Below are 23257 nucleotides of genomic sequence, written 5' to 3'. Positions count from 1 at the left end.
TGCGTAATCATAAAAAAAGAAGCATTCTGGAGCACATAGTGAGGCGAGTATTAATAGCCGATGAAGCAGTCAGTGTAGTCATAAAAAAGAAGCATTCTGGTGCATATAGTGAGGCGAGTATTAATAGCCCATGAAGAGGTTTGCATAATCATAAAAGAGAAGCATTTTGTTGTGCATTGTGAAGCGAGTATTAATAGCCCATGAAGAGGTCTGCATACTCATAAAAAAGAAGCATTCTGGTGCTTGTAGTGAGGTGAATATTAATAGCCCATGAAGAGGTCTGCATAATCATAAATAATAAGCATTATGTGGCAAGTAGTGAGGCAAGTATAAATAGCCCATGAAGAGGTCTAGATAATCTTAGAAAGAAGTATTCTGGGGCACATAGTGAGGGGAGTATTATTAGCCCATGAAGACGTCTGCATAATCATAAAAAGCATTCTACAGCTTGCAGTTAGGCGAGTATTAAAAGCCCATGAAGAGGTCTGCATAATCATAAAAAGAAGCATTCCTGTGCACTTAGGGAGTCGAGTATTAATAGCCCATGAAGAGGTCTGCAAAATCATAAAAAGAAGCATTCCCATTCTCGTAGTGAGGCAAGTATTAATAGCCCATGGCGAGGTCTGCATAATCATTAAAAGCAGCATAGTGGTGTACGTAGTGAGGCAAGTATTAATACCCCATGACGAGGTCTGCATAATCATAAAAAAAAATGTTATGGTGCACGTAGTGAGGTGAGTGTTAATAGCCCATGAAGAGGTCTGCATAATCATAAAAAGAAGCATTCCTTTGCACGGAGGGAGGCAAGTAATAATAGCCCATGAAGAGGTCTGCAAAATCATAAAAAAGAAGCGTTTTGGTGCACGTAGTGAGGCGAGTATTAATAGCCCATGAAGAGGTCTGCGTAATCATAAAAAAAGAAGCATTCTGGAGCACATAGTCAGGCGAGTATTAATAGCCCATGAAGAGGTCTGCGTAATCATTAAAAAAGAAGCATTCTGGAGCACATAGTGAGGCGAGTATTAATAGCCCATGAAGAGGTCTGCGTAATCATAAAAAGAAGCATTCCCATTCTCGTAGTGAGGTAAGTATTAATAGCCCATGACGAGGTCTGCATAATCATTAAAAGCAGCATTGTGGTGCACGTAGTGAGGCAAGTATTAATACCCCATGACAAGGTCTGCATAATCATAAAAAGAAGTGTTCTGGTGCACGTAGTGAGGTGAGTGTTAATAGCCCATGAAGAGGTCTGCATAATCATAAAAAAGAAGCATTATGTGGCAAATAGTGAGGCAAGTATAAACAGCCCATGAAGAGGTCTAGATAATCTTAGAAAGAAGCATTCTGGGGCACGTAGTGAGGGGAGTATTACTAGCCCATGAAGACATCGGCATAATCATAAAAAGCATTCTACGGCTTACAGTGAGGCGAGTATTAATAGCCCATGAAGAGGTCTGCATAATCATACAAAGAAGCATTCCAGTGCACGTAGTGAGGCAGTATTAACAGCCCATGAAGAGGTCTAGATAATCTTAGAAAGAAGCATTCTGGGGCACGTAGTGAGGGGAGTATTATTAGCCCATGAAGACATCAGCATAATCATAAAAAGCATTCTACGGCTTGCAGTGAGGCGAGTATTAATAGCGCATGCAGAGGTCTGCATAATCATAAAAAGAAGCATTCCAGTGCACGTAGTGAAGCAGTATTAATAGCCCATGAAGAGGTCTGCAAAATCATAAAAAGAAGCATAGTGGTGCACGTAGTGAGGCAAGTATTAATACCCCTTGACGAGGTCTGCATAATCATTAAAAGCAGCATAGTGGTGCACGTAGTGAGGCAAGTATTAATACCCCATGACGAGGTCTGCATAATTATTAAAAGCAGCATAGTGGTGCACGTAGTGAGGCAAGTATTAATACCCCATGACGAGGTCTGCATAATCATTAAAAGCAGCATAGTGGTGCACGTAGTGAGGCAAGTATTAATACCCCATGACGAGGTCTGCATAATCTTAAAAAGAAGCATTCCTGTGCACGTAGGGAGGCGAGTATTAATAGCCCATGAAGAGGTCTGCAAAATCACAAAAAAGAAGCATTATGAGGTAAGTAGTGAGATGAGTATTAATAGCCCATGAAGAGGTCTGCATAATCATAAAAAGAAGCATTCCAGTGCACGTAGTGAAGCAGTATTAATAGCCCATGAAGAGGTCTGCAAAATCATAAAAAGAAGCATAGTGGTGCACGTAGTGAGGCAAGTATTAATACCCCTTGACGAGGTCTGCATAATCATTAAAAGCAGCATAGTGGTGCACGTAGTGAGGCAAGTATTAATACCCCATGACGAGGTCTGCATAATTATTAAAAGCAGCATAGTGGTGCACGTAGTGAGGCAAGTATTAATACCCCATGACGAGGTCTGCATAATCATTAAAAGCAGCATAGTGGTGCACGTAGTGAGGCAAGTATTAATACCCCATGACGAGGTCTGCATAATCATAAAAAGAAGCATTCCCATTCTCGTAGTGAGGCAGGTATTAATAGCCCATGACGAGGTCTGCATAATCATTAAAAGCAGCATTGTGGTGCACGTAGTGAGGCAAGTATTAATACCCCATGACGAGGTCTGCATAATCATAAAAAGAAGTGTTCTGGTGCACGTAGTGAGGTGAGTATTAATAGTCCATGAAGAGGTCTGCATAATCATAAAAAAGAAGCATTATGTGGCAAGTAGTGAGGCAAGTATAAACAGCCCATGAAGAGGTCTAGATAATCTTAGAAAGAAGCATTCTGGGGCACGTAGTGAGGGGAGTATTATTAGCCCACGAAGACATCGGCATAATCATAAAAAGCATTCTACGGCTTGCAGTGAAGCGAGTATTAATAGCCCATGAAGAGGTCTTCATAATCATAAAAAGAAGCATTCCAATGCACGTAGTGAGGCAGTATTAACAGCCCTTGAAGAGGTCTAGATAATCTTAGAAAGAAGCATTCTGGGGCACGTAGTGAGGGGAGTATTATTAGCCCATGAAGACATTGGCATAATCATAAAAAGCATTCTACAGCTTGCAGTGAGGCGAGTATTAATAGCCCATGAAGAGGTCTGCATAATCATTAAAAGCAGCATAGTGGTGCACGTAGTGAGGCAAGTATTAATACCCCATGACGAGCTCTGCATTATCATTAAAATCAGCATAGTGGTGCACGTAGTGAGGCAAGTATTAATACCCCATGACTAGTTCTGCATAATCATAAAAAGAAATGTTCTGGTGCATGTAGTGAGGTGAGTGTTAATAGCCCATGAAGAGGTCTGCATAATCTTTAAAAGAAGCATTCCTGTGCACGTAGGGAGGCGAGTATTAATAGCCCATGAAGAGGTCTGCAAAATCACAAAAAAGAAGCATTCTGAGGTAAGTAGTGAGACGAGTATTAATAGCCCATGAAGAGGTCTGCATAATCATAAAAAGAAGCATTCCCATTCTCGTAGTGAGGCAGGTATTAATAGCCCATGACGAGGTCTGCATAATCATTAAAAGCAGCATTGTGGTGCACGTAGTGAGGCAAGTATTAATACCCCATGACGAGGTCTGCATAATCATAAAAAGAAGTGTTCTGGTGCACGTAGTGAGGTGAGTATTAATAGCCCATGAAGAGGTCTGCATAATCATAAAAAAGAAGCATTATGTGGCAAGTAGTATGGCAAGTATAAACAGCCCATGAAGAGGTCTAGATAATCTTAGAAAGAAGCATTCTGGGGCACGTAGTGAGGGGAGTATTATTAGCCCACGAAGACATCGGCATAATCATAAAAAGCATTCTATGCCTTGCAGTGAGGTGAGTATTAATAGCCCATGAAGAGGTCTGCATAATCATAAAAAGAAGCATTCCAGTGCACGTAGTGAGGCAGTATTAACAGCCCATGAAGAGGTCTAGATAATCTTAGAAAGAAGCATTCTGGGGTACGTAGTGAGGGGAGTATTATTAGCCCATGAAGACATCGGCATAATCATAAAAAGCATTCTACGGCTTGCAGTGAGGCGAGTATTAATAGCCCATGAAGAGGTCTGCATAATCATAAAAAGAAGCATTCCAGTGCACGTAGTGAGGCAGTATTAATAGCCAATGAAGAGGTCTGCATAATCTTTAAAAAAAAGCGTTCTGGTGCACGTAGTGAGGCAGGTATTAATAGCCCATGACGAGGTCTGCATAATCATAAAAAGCAGCATTGTGGTGCACGTAGTGAGGCAAGTATTAATATCCCATGACGAGGTCTGCATAATCATAAAAAAGAAGCATTGTGGTGCACGTAGTGAGGCAAGTATTAATAGCCCATGACAAGGTCTGCATGATCATAAAAAGCATTCTACGGCTTGCAGTAAGGCGAGTATTAATAGCCCATGAAGAGGTCTGCATAATCATAAAAAAGAAGCACTGTGGTGCACGTAGTGAGGTGAGTATTAATAGCCCATGAAGCAGTCTGCATAATAATAAAAAATAAGCATTCTGGTGCACGTAGTGAGGTGAGTATGAATAGCCCATGAAGCAGTTTGCATAATCATAAAAAAGAAATGTTCTGGGGCACGTAGTGAGGTGAGTATTAATAGCCCATGAAGAGGTCTGCATTATCATAAAAAAGAAGCATTGTGGTGCATGTAGTGAGGCGAGTATTAATAGCCCATGAAGAGGTCTGCATAATCCTAAAAAGAAGCGTTCTGGTGCACGTTGTGAGGAGAGTATTAATATACCATGAAGAGGTCTGCATAATCATAAAAAGAAGCATTCTGGTGCACATAGTGAGGTGAGTATTAATAGGCATGAAGAGGTGTGCATTAGCATTAAAAAAGAAGCGTTCTGGTGCACGTAGTGAGGCGAGTATAAATAGCCCATGAAAGGTCTGCATAATCATAAAAGGAAGTACTCTGGGGCTCGCAGTGATGCGAGTATTGATAGCTCCTGAATAGCTCTGCCTAATCATAAGAAGCAATTTTGGGTTCATAGTTTACTCTTCTGGCATTTTTGGGGCTTGCAGTGAGGCAAGTCTTTATAGTGAGGTGAGTATTAATAGTCCATGAAGAGGTCTGCTTCTCTTCTGACGCGTTTGGGGCTTGTAGTGAGGTATTAATATCCCATGAAGAGTTCTGGAACTCTTCTGACGCGTTTGGGGCTCATAATGAGGCGAGTATTAATATACCATGAAGAGGTCTGCATAATCATAAAAAGAAGCATTCTGGTGCACATAGTAATGTGAGTATTAATAGGCCATGAAGAGGTGTGCATTAGCATTAAAAAAGAAGTGTTCTGGTGCACGTAGTGAGGCGAGTATAAATAGCCCATGAGAGGTCTGCATAATCATAAAAAAGAAGCATTCTGGGGCAAGCAGTGGTGAGGCAAGTATTAATAGCCCATGAAGAGGTCTCCATAATCATAAAAAAGAAGTACTCTGGGGCTCGCAGTGATGCGAGTATTAATAACTCCTGAATAGCTCTGCCTAATCATAAGAAGCAATTTTGGGTTCATAGTGAACTCTTCTGGCGTTTTTGGGGCTTGCAGTGAGGCAAGTCTTTATAGTGAGGCGAGTATTAATAGCCTATGAAGAGGTCTGCTTCTCTTCTGACGCTTTTGGGGCTTGCAGTGAGGTGAGTATTAATATCCCATGAAGAGGTCTGGAACTCTTCTGATGCTTTTGGGGCTTGTAGTGAGGAGAGTATTAATATTGCATGAAGAGGTCTGGATCTCTTCTGACGCTTTTGGGGCTCGTAGTGAGGCGAGTATTAATATCCCATGAAGAGGTCTGGATCTCTTCTGACGCTTTTTGGGGCCCATAGTGATGTGAGTATTAATATCCCATGAAGAGGTCTGGAACTCTTCTGATGCTTTTGGGGCTTGTAGTGAGGCGAGTATTAATATTGCATGAAGAGGTCTGGATCTATTTTGATGCTTTTGGGGCTCATAGTGAGGTGAGTATTAATATCCCATGAAGAGGTCTGGATCTCTTCCGACACTTTTTGGGGCTTGTAGTGAGGCGAGTATTAATATCCCATGAAGAGGTCTGGAACTCTTCTGATGCTTTTGGGGCTTGTAGTGAAGCGAGTATTAATATCACATGAAGAGGTCTGGATCTTTTTTGATGCTTTTGGGGCTCATAGAGAGGTGAGTATTAATAGCCCATGAAGAGGTCTGCTTCTCTTCTGACGCTTTTGGGGCTCATGGTGAGGCGAGTATTAATATCACATGAAGAAGTCTGGATCTCTTTTGATGCTTTTGGGGCTCGTAGTGAGGCGAGTATTAATATCCCATGAAGAGGTCTGGATCTCTTCTGACGCTTTTTGGGGCCCATAGTGAGGTGAGTATTAATATCCCATGAAGAGGTCTGGTACTCGTCTGATGCTTTGGGGCTTGTAGTGAGGCGAGTATTAATATTGCATGAAGAGGTCTGGATCTCTTTTGATGCTTTTGGGGCTCATAGTAAGGTGAGTATTAATATCCCATGAAGAGGTCTGCTTCTCTTCTGACACTTTTGGGGCTCGTAGTGAGGTGAGTATTAATATCCCATGAAGAGGTCTGGAACTCTTCTGATGCTTTTGGGGCTTGTAGTGAGGCGAGTATTAATATCAGACGAAGAGGTCTGGATCTCTTTTGATGCTTTTGGGGCTCATAGAGAGGTGAGTATTAATAGCCCATGAAGAGGTCTGCTTCTCTTCTGACGCTTTTGGGGCTCATGGTTAGGCGAGTATTAATATTGTATGAAGAAGTCTGGATCTCTTTTGATGCTTTTGGGGCTCATAGTGAGGTGAATATTAATATCCCATGAAGAGGTCTGGATCTCTTCTGATGCGTTTTGGGGCTTGTAGTGAGGCGAGTATTTATAGCACATGAAGAGGTCTGCTTCTCTTCTGAAGCTTTTGGGGCTCGTAGTGAAAGTAAGCGTCCCCCAATAAGGCAGTAAACCCCCCTTAGTGGGAGGCAATAAAGGACACACCCCAGAAGGGAATGAGACCAAGACCAAGTGCGGGTGAAGTTAAAAGGGTTTTTATATAAATCGATATAGGGCATGCAAAGGACTCTGCAAGCTCCGAGAGCGCTCTGTCTGACAATAGCAAAGACAGTCATATTTATTACAAAAATACGTCATGCATGATGTAAGCTATAGGGGGCACATAGTCTCAGGGATTGGGTGGCGTTGGCTAGACTATAAACGATGTGTAGAGGCGCTGCTCCAGGATTGGTGAATGTCTGCGTGGTGCCAATGTGGGGCAGACGGGTCAGCTGGGCTCTTTGGGGTGGAGCTGCCAAGTCAGACGCAGTCTGTATCGGTGATTGGTGGCTGCACTAACACTTTGCCCTTGTGGCCACACATACACACTCACCATACTATACAATTCCAGTTGTCCTGCAAATCCTACAATACATTAATCTAAGGTCAAGTGGGAGACAGAGAGAAACCGTATGCAACGTAAAGTTTCACCAATACATCAGTGTGCAGTTACCTTTAACCTAAGGGCCTGGTCTCATGAGTCCAGGTGTCTTGTCAGGGGGCACAGGGTAGGCTGCTTTGTCCTTCTATTCTGTTAGATGTAGTGAGGGATAGTTTTACAATATGTTAGTACAGGGATGAATAACTATCGCCATTGCCCGTTAAACTTGGAGTGAACTGGAATACCATAGGGTCAATAAGGGCACAAAACTGGCCCCTCAAAGGCGGTGGAATTTAGGACCAGGTAGCTCATAATTCACATGGCCAGGCCATAGCGGCCTCTGACATGGGGGAGGTAAACAGTTGAAGCGGGTCCAGCAGGAATGTGGGGAGGTGAGGCTGTGCTGCTCGAACACCAGCGGGCCCCGGAGGGTCTTGGCGGGAGGAGGGGGAGATGGCCTTGTAACTTCGAGCGATTCTCTATTCACTGGACTACACAATATACCATAAGAGGGGACAGATGCTAAGGCTGGGAGCATTAGGGAAATTCCACAGTTCTGTTGTTCTCATATGCATACATTTCTACATTCATAACAGTGGATGTTTCCAGTGACACATGCAATACATATCGTTAGTCGCTCTAATACTTGCGGTTCATGAGACAGGCAAAAAATGAATAACAGACGTGAGGTAGTATCAGGTTGAATCATGTATTCAGGAGCATGAAAGCAACATATTGATCTAACATTTTCGATTATAGTAAGAATTGGCTCAATGCCCTAGATGGCCTTCATGCTATACAATCGTGTTTCATCACATCATACACAAGCATTCTATATATTGCTTTTCAATTATCCATTTTACATTTGCAGCAAACATTAGTTGGTACATGGTAGGTTTTTCAGTGATCATACATTAGGCATTAAAGCACATAGTCTTGGGGGGGCGGGGGGGGTCATCTTGCTTTAATGACATTACACGTTTTAACCTTTTCCAACACATTTTAGCATCATGAATATGCCTGCGAAATGCAGGGATTTAGTAAGTGTGGTTAACCCCTCATCTGGGGGATCTGGGCAGGGGGTCGTGGGTACCATATATCTTGAATGCTGGGGGTTAGACGCAGGGTCGGGGCATACTTGATTGGGGTAGTTCTTGTTATTTTCCAGACTCCGGCTACACATCAGGTCACTTCTAGGGCAGTGATGTACTGCAGAAGGTAAATGATACAGTGTTTGTTCTGTTACTTGTTTGTGTCTAGTTGCTCGTGAGAACGGGCCTTCAGCGGATCTGACATGGGGTGGAGGCTGGGGGAAGTGCAAGGCTCTCTGTGCGCGGTCAGCGGGGCCAAGCTGCAGCTTTTGCACGCAGGCTATTTCGCTTGGCGTTTAGAAAATGGTGTCTATGTTATGTTATACTACGAGTCGTGTACCCTCACGTGTCCATCAGCAGCCTCCCTGCCTCCCGGGCCCAGGGGCATGGGGAGCTACCGACGAGTCATGAGCCTCACGTAGGTGGGCAATGTGGGGGAGGGGGGTCCTACCGACCTGGTGAGTATTAATATCCCATGAAGAGGTCTGCTTCTCTTCTGACGCTTTTGGGGCTCATAGTGAAGCGAGTGTTAATATCCCATGAAGAGGTCTGGATCTCTTCTGATGCTTTAGAGCAGGGGTGTTGCTAGGTCTGGGAAAGACCCGGGGCTAAGGTAATGTCGGAACTGTCGGGACTGGGGGCTAGCTAGCCTTTTGGCTGTAGCTCCTGAGGTTTTATCCGGGGCTACAACCAAAAGACCAGGGGCTATAGCCCCTTTAGCCCCCCCCCTAGCAACGCCTCTGCTTTAGAGGCCTGGTCTTTTAGTGAGTCTCCCACAGTTTAAAGTCGCCTTTAGGAATCAGGCAATGGTGGGTCACTGGTGGCCAATGCTTCAAGGGTGATGTTGAGTCTTCGGAACTTGAAAAGACCTGTTTTCTTAGCAGAAGAGCTTTTGAACACTGTGGTTCCCACTGCACCTTATAATGGCCACTGTGGAGGTACTAGGGTTTTTCTGGCAGCTGCTGCGTGACCTTGCCTTGCTTGGTTTGTTTGACATTAAGGCCGTGCCCGATCTGCCGCCAGAGATGGCACCATTGACTAGAGCTTTTGGCTGTCCTCGCCTGAGTCCTTTTGCTGGTTGATGGCTTGGTGGAATTTGGCTTGCCGTGGTGGATGCTAGGTGCTATCACAAGGCTGGATATGGCAAATGCAGTCTGTTTACTGCCAGGTGTGCTCTTTTCTGGCTATGATGTTACAGGTGACTGAGAAGTTCCTACTGTTCAGTTCCGGAAGGATGTCTGGACGAGGACCTGCTCTGCAGTGGATTCGGGACCTAGAAGATGCCAGTGGGCGGGATCTACTTATTTGTAATAGATTTATAAGGCTCATCCCTGAGCACTGTCACTTTGAGGCATCACAAGTGGGAAAAGGAGGAACTGCTCTTTATTGCCTTGTCACATTCAAACTAGATAAGTGCAAGGATAGGGGTGACAGGTGCCTGGAAGTACCCACAGTGCATCAACACAGGATCCAAGTATGTACAGATGTAGCACCCCGGAACTGCAACAGTTAAGTGCAAGGGGATAGACAGACGCGCACAGTGTAGCCCAACGCTGTGAAGCAGGGACGGAACAGGGGGAAGACCCGACCACCGCGCCGCCCAATAGGTGGTAGAGGCCCTCGCAAGGCCCACAGAAGTGAGGCAGGAGGCAGTCCCACTCTAAGGCTTAAAGAGTCCCTTGAGTGGGTGAGGCTTTACTCCTTTCCTTCAGCAGAGGTGTCTTGTTCCAGACACCCGCCTCCCTCGCCGCCCAACCCCAGCAGCTCTGATGGTCCTGCCCCCAGGAATGCCTGGCAAGAGGACACTTGGACGTCCTGGTCTGGCATGATCTGGGTACCCTGGCACAAGCACCAGTCGGTCAGGTGGATGACACAGTGGGCTTTGAAGGTGATCCGGGTACCTGTTTGGAGCCAGTGTAGGAATTGCAAGGATAGGCTGATATAATGAACCCTGAGTCCCAGGACCTGCGAGCTGCACTCTTCTGGGTGACTCTAAGGCAGAACTCCAGCCTCGATGGCTACAGATGTCTGGTCACCTCCGTCTTATGGAGGAAGTACAGGAAAGGCAGAGCATGCCTCAGAAAGACTTCTTAGATTGGACCGGGCCAGCTCACTGCAGCCGCTCCCCGCATTACTTTCATGGCAGTTTTGTCACATTACTCTGCTGCCTTTTTATGGGCGGTGTGGGGTTAGTGAAATTTTATTAAACATATGTATGTTTAGGGGAAGAAGTGGGTGGATATAGGGGAGTATGGGGGCTTCCCAACAGAAAAGTGTCACAAAAAAGCAGGGAAACGGCCACAGTGGGTTGGCCCACTATGAGATGGGCCTGATCCTTCTTAAAGAGCTCCAGAATCGGAGGGGGAAAGGAGAGGCGGGTGATCCAAAGAGAGGGGGCACAGCAGGGAAACAGTCAAGAGGGGGTCTAGATGGCCCCAGGTAGATGATTCCAGCCTTAGCTGCATTGAGAGGCAGATAGTTTTCGTTCTTCCAGGTCCGGACAGGAAAGAGGTAGGTGTTGAGCGGGCCGGGAGTTGACGCGCGGTCGCTTGAATAAGACTGAAAGGAGAAGGGGGAGAAGATCAGGTAGAAGGCCCCACTTCATGTTAAAGAGCCAGGGGGAGATGGCAGGGCCTCGGGGGCGGGCGCCCATACTGTGAGATAGTAGCCTGGGGCAGAGAAGAGCCTGACCTACCCTGGACATCGTGGTCCATAGTAAGCATGTGCTCCATCTGAGGGCACAGTCTTGGTGCTTAAGGTTTTTTTCCAGACAGTGGTGGTCTGACATCCCGTCCTCTTTCCTCCCTGCTCTTGTGATGTCCCTCAGAATAGGGGACGGGCCAGAGCGTGTTGCTTGGCAGCATATTAGAACTTTAGTTTACGTTGTGCATGCCTCAGCATGCCCGTACGGTACCTCCTCCGTGCCCACCCAACCCTCAGTCCCTTTCTCCGCGTCGGACGGGAATTGAGCGTTTAGCGCAGCTGCGCCTCGTTGCGCATCTAAAAAAAATAAAATAACACAGCACACAGCCAACAGGTTTGGCAGAGGCGCTGGTTGCCCACAGGGTAACTCCTCCGCAGCCCCGCACACCTTCTGCTTATTGTGTTTGGGGAGATCACAAGCGTGGCACACTTGCGGTGCCTGTGTCAGGCTACTTCCGGTGAGGACCTCTCAGAAGGTAACCAGGAAGTCATGGCGTTGAAAGTGAAGGCAAATGATAGATTAAGCCGGATGGGGATGGCGGCATAGGTATTATCAAGCGACTAGGAGTGTGTCTCTCATAGGAGTGTCTCTCTCTCGGGGAGGAAGGATAGCTCAGGGGCAACACGTTTGTCTTGGAAGCAAAACAACGCAGCGCAACACAGGCTCGAATCCCAATCTTAGAAACCACTTGCTGGTATTAAGCGCGTTATTATAGTAATAATAATTCTAATAGAAGAGGAGGTGTGATTCCGTGGTGTTCTTTGTAATGGCCAGGGGGTGCAAGAAGGGTATCTTGGCCCAGACTTTGCCAATGAATGCCATGATAGCAGTAATTGCTGGGCCATGAGAAGGCTTTTTCAGGTGTGGCAGGATGTGGGCTTTCTCTAGCTCTTAGACACTGGAGCTGCTGCCCAGGACAGCCAAGGAGGAGGCCAGGGTGCCAATGTTGCCCTTGATGGTCTGGCTTATTTACTTTACTGGGGTCATGGCATCAGTAGGAGTGACTGGCTTGAAGAAGAACTTCTAAGAGGGCCATTTGGTGCTCGGCTGGGGAACTCGAAGGGGGGGGTACAGAGTGATAGCTACAGCTAGTGATTCAATCGTGGCCTGACTCAGCTGAAGGTTTTTTTGTGTGGAATGCAGGCACGCTGTGCCCAGGATTGAGGAGCCATGGGTGCAGAGGGGCAGTCCCCGGGGGCACCTCTCTGCAGATCCTAAATACTTCAGCTGACTTGCGAATCACCAGATCAATGCACCTGTGCAGAAAGGCCAGTAGCCTTTCATGTCGCCCAGAAAGCCCTGTAGCCTTTCATGTCGCCCAGAAAGGCCAGTAGCCTTTCATGTCGCCCAGAAAGCCCTGTAGCCTTTGATGTCGCCCAGGAAGGCCTGTAGCCTTTCATGTCGCCGAGAAAGGCCAGTAGCCTTGCCTAGTCTCAGATTTTCTCCAGGAACGTTCAAGTATTTGTTTTTTCCTCATCATGTTAGCCGGGTTAGAGTGCAACCAGCTAGAACCTGTTTTGTCTTGACAACGGGGGCCATGACATCCAAGGTGTTGCGAGCAGGCTCCATGGAGGCTGGCTAGAAGGATGTCCGGGTTAGAGGTCACACTCCAGGCCAGGCTCTGAGGGGTGAAGGTGGAAGCAAAGGCCGAGGAGTTATAAAGCTGGGGTTTATAGCCTGTTCCACTGCCATGTGCATGGTGCCCTGGCGCGGGACGGGGGTCTCCACGCACTCACGTGGATCTGAACGAGAAGGGCAGGGCTGTTTGGTGCAATGCAGCTTTGCTGTTGTGTGATGCGTGAAGACCGAAAGTACCCTGAGCTCGCTGTGACTGTCAGTTTCTAGGTGTTCTATGTCAAGAACATGAAGGTATTTCTGTCTGAAGGGGGGGCTTGTGGCTGTGGTGGTGGGATGGAAACTCTCTTCATCGACCTGCGATATAGGAACACCATGGCAAGTGTGAAAACCCTTGTAATCTGCAGCGGGAGGAGGGAGTGGTCATCCCTGGGGCAGGTCTGTGCTGGAGATGTTTGTGTGCGACGGATGATTGGATAGGATGGCATCAGGAGTGTGCCCTCTGCTGTGTGTAGGTGGGATGGCCAGGTGCTGAGGATAGCAGCTTCATCTGAATCAAGAGGGAGACCAGTGGGTATATCAGAAGGGGGTGTCCGGCCAGATGGTAAATCCCCCATCATGAGGATGGCCTTGGAGACACCGATAAAGACAGACCACTCCTTGAAAAAGAGGAGGCTGTCTTCTGCAGCCCTGTAGACAGTTGCAAGGGTGAGGCAGGTCTTGGCGTCAAGCAGACATTGGCAGGCCAGGCCCTGGAAAGAAGAGAAGTCCCTTCTCCTCGGCAGTGATCTAGAAGGGATGTGTGTCTTTACTTCTTCTGTCTTTCACTTCCTCATTTCAGGGGGGGGCCACGTTATAATCCCCTTTCTTTACTCATACATATCCTTCAACCTGCCCCATCATTAGCCCCAGCCCTAATCTTACAGCTAATTTTAACCATATCCCTAACCCTATCCTTCTAACCCCCAACCCTAAACTATGCCTTTAACCTAACCCTGATCCTAGACCGAATCCCCTCTTCTTCTAAAATTGACTTCGTCATTAAAGGTGGAGACCTCCTGTAACCCCCTTCTTTTCTTAGCTATATTTTTCCCACACCCCTAACCATTTCCTTACATCTAGCCCTAAATCTAACCCTAAACTTCATGCTTACGCTAGCTCTCTTCCTAACTCTAACCCTGATCCTGGCCCCAACCCTATGGCTAACTCCATCCTAAGGATGAGGCTCTGGCGATGGGGACAAAGTAGAAGCAAGCAGAAGTACATGGCTGAAGGAGTGAATGTAGCGGACGTGAAGGCTCGATACCTCTTGGAGCCCTCTGGTAGCAGGCAGTCCAGAGAATCAAGTGTCCGTGAGGCCAGAGAAGTCAAGGTCATGCTCCTCAGCCAGGCCATGGATGCGTGAAGCGTGTTTGTTTGCACAGATTGTGTAAGGGTACTGAACAAGTGGCAGACGAGGGTCTTGAGGAATTTCCTGGGAGGTGGATAGGCAATCGGTATAGGAAAAGCACAGGAGGCCAATGTGGACCGTGTGACCCAACAGACATGAGAGCAAGGTGACCTGAAGAAGGTATGCGTGGGGGGGACCCACAACAGGGGTTCAGAGGCATCCCAGGGTAAGAGAAAAGGGAACAGGAAGCCAACAACACGCGGGTGTACATACATTGATAGCCACCTTTATATTTGGATATCCCATCTAGTGCTACAGTGTGTAATGGTAGAGCCAGGATATCCCATCTAGTGCTACAGTGTGTAATGGTAGAGCCAGTGGAAGAGAGTTCCGATAGCATGACCGCCTTCCAGTCACACGGGCCGTAGGAGAACATCAGAATGTCAGCTTCTCCTTCAAGGCAAGGTCGACATAGGTGATGGAGATAGGTCACCAACAGGTACACGTCCACCCAGAGAGTAGGCAAGAGTGTACACGTTAGTGAATATAGGAGCGAGGGAGAAAGCGGTGGCAGGGAAACAGCTCAAGTCCACGAGAGAACAGAGCAATGCAGTCAGCAGAATGGAAGTGTTGGAATAGAGACATGTGCACACATGACGATGAGACATGTGCACTCATGACGATGACAACAGCGGTTTTACACATTGATTCAGAAGATGTGTATTTTGGCATTCCATTGATTGCAGCATGTGGTCATTACCAAGAGGTTGGGGACTGACACCTCCAAGTCAAAGCCCTTCCATTTCTGCAAAAGGCTTTACACACTAGAGACTAATAAAGGGGGTTACTTGGCATGAAGGGAAGTGGCCCTTACCAGCACTATGAGCCTTTATAACTACCACTGGCTTCAGGGGCTACCAACCCACAGGACTGGGGTGATTAGGGTGGCCATTCACACTATGCACATGAAGGCTTGTTCCTGCAGCCCAGGAGAAAGACCTCATGACTTGCTCATGACCTGCCCATGACCACTGCCTCTTCCAGTGACTGGTGCAATCTTGTTTCCATGGAGTCAGTGAGCAGAGTATCTATGGTGGTGCCATGAAGAGGGCCCCAGGTCATCCATGGTGGGACAGGGAAGAAGATGTGTCGTGTTGCTCTTGAGGCTGCCAGGTTACAGTGATGCAAACCACAGGAGATGCTTCTGCAGCTTGGATTTCCTTCACAGCGAGCTGGAATGCCGGGCACTCTGTAAACTCGCTGGCCCTCGGGCTCTGCATTCGGCACTTGTATTGTTTCTGCTCTGGATTCACAGCAAGAAAGCACTCCTTTTGATAAATTGACATTCTCTCTGGGTAGAACTGCGGCGGAGTGGAGTCAGTCCAGCTTTTCATGGAATCTGTGGAAGCAAAGACTCCAGAGTATTCTGCAGGCTGATCCATAAAACAGTGATTGAATCAGGAAATAGGCCACTCTGGATCTCCACGATATGTGGAGTGGAATCAGGAAATAGGCCACTCTGGATCTCCACGATATGTGGAATCAGGAAATAGGCCACTCTGGATCTCCACGATATGTGGAGTGGAATCAGGAAATAGGCCACTCTGGATCTCCACGATATGTGGAGTGGAATCAGGAAATAGGCCACTCTGGATCTCCACGATATGTGGAGTGGAATCAGGAAATAGGTCACTCTGGATCTCCACGATGTGTGGAATGGAATCAGGAAATAGGCCACTCTGGATCTCCACGATATGTGGAATCAGGAAATAGGCAACGCTGGATCTCCACGATATGTGGAGAGGAATCAGGAAATAGGCCGCTCTGGATCTCCACGATATGTGGAATCAGGAAATAGGCAACTGTGGATCTCCACGATATGTGGAGTGGAATCAGGAAATAGGCAGCTCTGGATCTCCACGATATGTGGAGTGGAATCAGGAAATAGGCCACTCTGGATCTCCACGATATGTGGAATCAGGAAATAGGCAACTGTGGATCTCCACGATATGTGGAGTGGAATCAGGAAATAGGCAGCTCTGGATCTCCACGATATGTGGAGTGGAATCAGGAAATAGGCCACTCTGGATCTCCACGATATGTGGAATCAGGAAATAGGCAATGCTGGATCTCCACGATATGTGGAGTGGAATCAGGAAATAGGCAGCTCTGGATCTCCACGATATGTGGAGTGGAATCAGGAAATAGGCCGCTCTGGATCTCCACGATATGTGGAATCAGGAAATAGGCAACTGTGGATCTCCACGATATGTGGAGTGGAATCAGGAAATAGGCAGCTCTGGATCTCCACGATATGTGGAGTGGAATCAGGAAATAGGCCACTCTGGATCTCCACGATATGTGGAATCAGGAAATAGGCAACTGTGGATCTCCACGATATGTGGAGTGGAATCAGGAAATAGGCCGCTCTGGATCTCCACGATATGTGGAATCAGGAAATAGGCAACTGTGGATCTCCACGATATGTGGAGTGGAATCAGGAAATAGGCAGCTCTGGATCTCCACGATATGTGGAGTGGAACCAGGAAATAGGCCACTCTGGATCTCCACGATATGTGGAATCAGGAAATAGGCAGCTCTGGATCTCCACGATATGTGGAGTGGAATCAGGAAATAGGCAGCTCTGGATCTCCATGATATGTGGAGTGGAATCAGGAAATAGGCAGCTCTGGATCTCCACGATATGTGGAGTGGAATCAGGAAATAGGCCGCTCTGGATCTCCACTATATGTGGAATCAGGAAATAGGCAACTGTGGATCTCCACGATATGTGGAGTGGAATCAGGAAATAGGCCGCTCTGGATCTCCACGATATGTGGAATCAGGAAATAGGCAACTGTGGATCTCCACGATATGTGGAGTGGAATCAGGAAATAGGCAGCTCTGGATCTCCACGATATGTGGAGTGGAATCAGGAAATAGGCCACTCTGGATCTCCACGATATGTGGAATCAGGAAATAGGCAACGCTGGATCTCCACGATATGTGGAGTGGAATCAGGAAATAGGCAGCTCTGGATCTCCACGATATGTGGAGTGGAATCAGGAAATAGGCAGCTCTGGATCTCCACGATATGTGGAGTGGAATCAGGAAATAGGCCACTCTGGATCTCCACGATATGTGGAGTGGAATCAGGAAATAGGCCGCTCTGGATCTCCACGATATGTGGAGTGGAATCAGGAAATAGGCAGCTCTGGATCTCCACGATATGTGGAGTGGAATCAGGAAATAGGCCGCTCTGGATCTCCACGATATGTGGAGTGGAATCAGGAAATAGGCAGCTCTGGATCTCCACGATATGTGGAGTGGAATCAGGAAATAGGCAGCTCTGGATCTCCACGATATGTGGAGTGGAATCAGGAAATAGGCCACTCTGGATCTCCGCGACATGTGGAGTGGAATCAGGAAATAGGCAACGCTGGATCACCATCAGGAAATAGGCCACTCTGGATCTCCATCAGGAAATAGGCCACTCTGGATCTCCACGACATGTGGAGTGGAATCAGGAAATAGGCCACTCTGGATCTCCACGACATGTGGAGTGGAATCAGGAAATAGGCCACTCTGGATCTCCGCGACATGTGGAGTGGAATCAGGAAATAGGCCACTCTGGATCTCCACGACATGTGGAGTGGAATCAGGAAATAGGCCACTCTGGATCTTCACGATATGTGGAGTGGAATCAGGAAATAGGTCACTCTGGAAATAGCCAACTCTGAATCTTCTTAGTGTCTAGAGCTGACCTTTCTGTGCTTCACCAAAGCCTAAAATCCCAAACTACGGAGAAGCCAAACAAAGGGTCTTTGTTAGTTCTGTGGGACTTCAAACTTGTTTATAATTACCTAAAATTCCAGTGTTGTTGTGTTAAGAACCCTTTGCAATCCTGATCATTATTTCGTCTTACTCTATTGGTTTGAGAAGGATTCGGTTCTTGGCACTGAGCAAAGGGAAGAGTTTGAGGGTATCCTTTCAGTCACCGCAGAGTATGTACCTGGCCTTCTATCCCCTCAGGCTGCCAACTGTTGCAATCTTGGCTCCGGTGCATATCATGGATGTTATGTTAAGCGTTCTGAGGGTTAATGGCCAATATCTCTTGTAAGGATGTGGAAGGAGGGGACTGACACACAGGCGGCATGTTTTGGTGCAAAGACTTTTATTTGTAGGAAAAGAAAAGAGAAAACCCTAACTTTCCTTAACTCTAAGAGGGGGTCTCCTGCCTCAACTAAATGCTGGAGGAGTGTCAGAATGTCTGTAACTAGAATTTACACTGTTCGGCCCCTTACAGTTATAACTAAACTAAAGGACAGGCGAGTCTTCTTAATGCAGAAGAGTGGCTCTCTTTCTTCAGAGAGCGGTCTATGGTGCTGGTAATGTGGAGGGACTATTTCCCGAGAGAATGACTCCCTTGTGCAGGTTGCAGTCCATTTTGTACGTACAACAGAAAGTTCCACGTTCCACAGTTCATGAAGGCAGGGGGACTTTCTTCCTTCCCCAGGTTTCTCCTAGGCTCTTTGTCTGAGTTTACTCAAGTTGAGGGAATGCCTCCCTTCCCCAGGTTTGGACCAACCTGGTTCACTAGCCTGTCAAGTATGTTCTTGTTTTCACAATGTCACAGTGCCAGGGGAATGACTCCCTTCCCCTGGGTCTTTCTCATGCTTCTCACAGTGCCAGGGAAATGCCTCTCTTCCCCTGGCACTTCTCAGGTTTCTTTTGGTGTTAACAATGTCGGGGGGAATGACTCCCTTCCCCTGGCCCTTCTCAGGTTTATTGTGGTGTTAACAATGTCAGGGGGAATGACTCCCTTCCCTGGGTCTTTCTTAGGTTTCTCACAGTGCCAGGGAAATGACTCCCTTCCCCTGGCCCTTTTCAGGTTTCACAAAAGGCAGTTCACAATGCCAAGGGGAATGACCCCTTCTCCTGGCCAGAACCAACTTGGTTTACTAACCTGCCAAGTACAGTCTTTTATTTTTCAGTCTCTCAGTACAGTTTGCAATGCCAGGAGGAGTGACTCCCTCCCACTGGCCTTCACTGGGGTCTAGGATGCGATTTCTTCCCCCCTCTCTTGTTTTGTCGACTTGGTCCACTCTCATACCAAGCGTGAGCAGGAGGAAGACACAGTACTCCTGACCCAAGTGTCTCTCAGGACTTGACTTGGCCCACTTGGCCCCTTCTCTTGCCAACAAAGATATCCTGCATCAGCATGGGGGATCCCAGACCCAGGTTTATCTTTGCCTTCGTTATTCTTGTCAACACCCTCTCATGCCTCCACCAACCACCCTTAAACCCCTGTAACCTCTGCGATACTACTGGTGGTCTCACTGCGGCTTCTGGGTTTGGTTTGCCTTCTCCCTTGACCCAGGGGGCTTCCATGAGCTTCTCTTCACCTGCGGCAGCTCTGCTGCTTGTAGCCGCCTGCGGCACTCGTTCCCGTTCTGGATTTCGGGATCCACCTGCTTGCTGAGGTGGGGTTCCTGCTTTGCCATTCCAGGATCTGCAATGGGAGATCCTGCCGAGATGCCTCTTGCCTTCGGATGGCATCCCGGTCCTCAGCCTCTTGGCTTTCCCACGACAAACCTCTTCCCTGCTTTTGGTCCATCTGTGGGCGGTTTCTCTGCTTCTGCAGGTCGCCAGGTTCTGCGATCCTGGCAGCCAACGTGAACCGGCCGTTCCGACTCTTCCCAGGTATGTCAGCGTCTCCCCCAACAGGACTCTTCTCCCTCGGGCTGGGCGGTCGGTTCAGCAGCGGCTTCGACAGCTCTGTTGACAACTGTGCTGCTGTCACCTTTTCAACTCTAGGGGGCCAGTGCTTCTTTCATGTTTATTGCCAGTAGCCGAATATCTTGTTTGAGGCAACTAGACCACTCTCCCTGGTTATGCAGGGCCTTCAGTATGGCTCTGCACCTCTTCTTTGTTCCAGTAGTTAAGGGATGCACTTTACTTGAGGAGTCCACATTCCTCTTCGTCACAGTATTTCCTGTACTAGGTAGGAAAGTGTGTCAGGGTTAGGTGGGCTATGGGAATACCATGTTCTCCCCAGGTTGTCACCAATCCCATAGGGGGGCTTCCCTCCTCGTGAGATCCACCCACTGATTACCACCCTAGGGGGACTATCGGGTAGCGGCCTCACCTCCCTGGCCTCATGGGTATGGGCTCCCCCTACAGAAGTAGTGACGATATCTGCAGATTCGTCACACTTTGCTGACTGTGGACAAGCATGGCAAGATCCCCTTCTTATCTCCAGTTTCTTCGGCTCTTTACTTTCCCATATAGCTTTTAAAATGAGCACAATATATGACTCTAATCTGGTGCATTTAAGAGGAAGCTGTGAAGTGCCTGAAATGGTGCATATTTTAAAGGGATCTTTGAAGAGATACTTTCCTGCTGAAAACTGATCTACTCTCTGGGATTTGAATGTGCTGTTAGCTCGGTTGATGAGCTCTCTGAAGTGAAACCTACATTCTCACCAAAGGTCAATTCGAAATTATTCTGAATTTGCATTTTCAGTTGGCCACCCTCTCATCCTTCAAAGACAGAGGGGGGCCTGAATAGTTTGGGCTCACAAAAACCTTTGAATACAGTATGAAGAGCTTCACAATGGTCATTGTCACCAGGCTGAGCAGTTCTAGATGTCCTCAACATGATGAAGCATCAGAGAAGGGGACCCCGGATGGAATGATTCCCCGGGAAGGAGACCTTCAGAGCTCCCACTTGCTTTTCAGTGCTGCCATGACTGATTTCCAGAGCAATCCTTCTTCTGTTATCCTAGATCCATACATCCATTTTCTTCTGGCAATACTAGGGACATCTCTCCGAAATGCAGACTCTGTGAAGTTAAGTAACTTGTTCTTCTGACGCAATGTCGCCAGTGTTGAGACGACCCTCCTCCGTGGAGTGATGGCACTCTCTCCCAAAGTGTGAGTGTTTGGGGTTGCTGGTGCGGCTGCAGTGGCTTGCAGTTGTGATGTTCTAGCGGCTCTTCTTTAACTGGAAGTCTGTGGTGGAGCTGGTGTGGTTGCGGTCACCACGCCAGAAGCTGAGAAGGACATTGTGGTTGCCTTTACCCTGCTGCAAGCTTGTGAGGAAAGTGTTGAGGGTAGACCGACACAGCTCCACATGTTGCTGGGAGTTGGTCTTGTGAGTGATGGTTCTGAGTGGTTGTTGGTATCTCGTCAAAAGCTGACGGGGTGGTGGTGCTGCCATTACTCCTCTAGAAGGCTTTGGTGAGAGTGGTGGCACTTGTGAAGGGGGTGGTTCCAGGAGAGCTCAGTGTAGCTCAGTTGTGTTCATGGTTGTCCTCCTCAGAGGTCTGACGTCATTAATCCTTGTCTTTTCTCTTTCTTTGCAGCGCTGTCTCTTCAGACCAACGATGCTTTGATGTATAAGCTGAGAGCTGATATTCGCTTCAGACTTGGATTCAAGGAGGAAGCGCTTCTGGACTATAAACGTGCAGTTCACCTGCAGGAAATCTGTGAAAGGACGTAAAATGGAACTCTAGCCATTCATCCTGTACTGCAGGGAGTGTGCCAATTCCCCTGCCATCCAGATGGGCTGTGCCAACTCAACCCTGCTCCAGAGAGGGTGTGCCAACTCAACCTGCACTCCAGGGGAGCTGTGCCAAACTCATCCCTGCTCCAGAGAGGATGTGCCAACTCAACCTGAACTCCAGGGGAGTTGTGCCAAACTCATCCCTGCTCCAGAGAGGATGTGCCAATTCCCCTGCCATCCAGAGGGGCTGTGCCAACTCAACCCTGCTCCAGAGAGGGTGTGCCAACTCAACCTGAACTCCAGGGGAGCTGTGCCAAACTCATCCCTGCTCCAGAGAGGATGTGCCAAGTCAACCTGAACTCCAGGGGAGCTGTGCCAAACTCATCCCTGCTCCAGAGAGGATGTGCCAAGTCAACCTGAACTCCAGAGGAGCTGTGCCAAACTCATCCCTGCTCCAGAGAGGATGTGCCAAGTCAGCCTGTTCTCCAGAGGAGCTGTGCCAACTCAGCCTAATCCAAAAGGACTGTGCCAACTTACCCAATCTGCCCTAAGAGCTGTGCCAGTACACCTGTTACTCCTGAGGATCTGCCACGTTAAAGGAGCCATGGTAATTCACCCTTACTTCACAAGGGCTGTGTCATCTCACCCCATACTCCAGGACCATATTAAATCACCCTGCCCTCTCGAGGCTCCTACTCCAGAGGAACAGTGTCAACTCGGCCTATTCCCCCAAGGAGCCACCCATGAACTCACCCCTTCCCCCGGGAGGGTGATAGGTCATCTTCAGAGGCTGCAAGTGATTGATCTGTTTCTATGTTTGAAATAAATATATGAATATGTCTGAAGTTCCCAAACACCTAGAGGCACAACTTCTACATGTGGCCACCCTACAGCCAGCAGATACACCCCTCTCCCTGCAGGAGCATCTCTTCCCCTCAGGAACACATCTCTCCCTGCAGGAGAACTCCTTCTACATGTGGCCACCTTACAGCCAGCAGATGCACCCCTCTCCCTGCAGAAGCACACCTCCCCTCAAGAACACATCTCCCCTGCAGGAGAACTCCTTCTACATGTGGCCACCTTACAGCCAGCAGATGCACCCCTCTCCCTGCAGAAGCACACCTCCCCTCAAGAACACATCTCCCCTGCAGGAGAACTCCTTCTACATGTGGCCACCTTACAGCCAGCAGATGCACCCCTCTCCCTGCAGAAGCACACCTCCCCTCAGGAACACATCTCCCCCTGCAGGAGAACGTATTCTACATGTGGCCAGTTTACAGCCAGCCGATGCCCAGCTCTCCAAGCAGCAGCATCTCTTCCCTGCGGGAACATATCTACCTCCCCCTGCAAGGGAACTCCTTCTACATGTGGCCACCCTACAGCCAGCAGATCAAAATCTCTCCCTGCAGGAGCACACTTCCCCTCAGGAACACATCTCCCCCTGCAGAAGAACTCCTTCTACATGTGGCCACCCTACAGCCAGCAGATACACCCCTCTCCCTGCAGGAGCGCACTTCCCCCAGAAACACATCTCCCCTGCGGGAGAACTCCCTCTACATGTGGCCACCTTACAGTCAGCA

At 48.0% G+C, this 23257-nt stretch overlaps 1 protein-coding gene across 1 annotated transcript in view; it reads left to right on the top strand.

The window, feature by feature from the left end:
• The window catches only part of TTC6 (tetratricopeptide repeat domain 6), a 1171050-nt gene extending 1148331 nt beyond the window's left edge, over positions 1 to 22719 (top strand). Inside the window, exon 29 of the mRNA XM_069638410.1 lies at positions 21538 to 22719. Within this exon, the coding sequence (XP_069494511.1) occupies positions 21538 to 21674 (137 nt within the window). The 3' untranslated portion in view covers positions 21675 to 22719. The remainder of the gene's footprint in view (positions 1 to 21537) is intronic.
• The last annotated feature ends 538 nt before the right edge of the window (positions 22720 to 23257 follow it).

Source organism: Ambystoma mexicanum, chromosome 14 (assembly GCF_040938575.1).
Source record: "Ambystoma mexicanum isolate Mex_15411 chromosome 14, UKY_AmexF1_1, whole genome shotgun sequence".
Taxonomy (NCBI): Eukaryota; Metazoa; Chordata; class Amphibia; order Caudata; family Ambystomatidae; genus Ambystoma; species Ambystoma mexicanum.
This window is presented reverse-complemented; position numbering and strand designations above follow the sequence as displayed.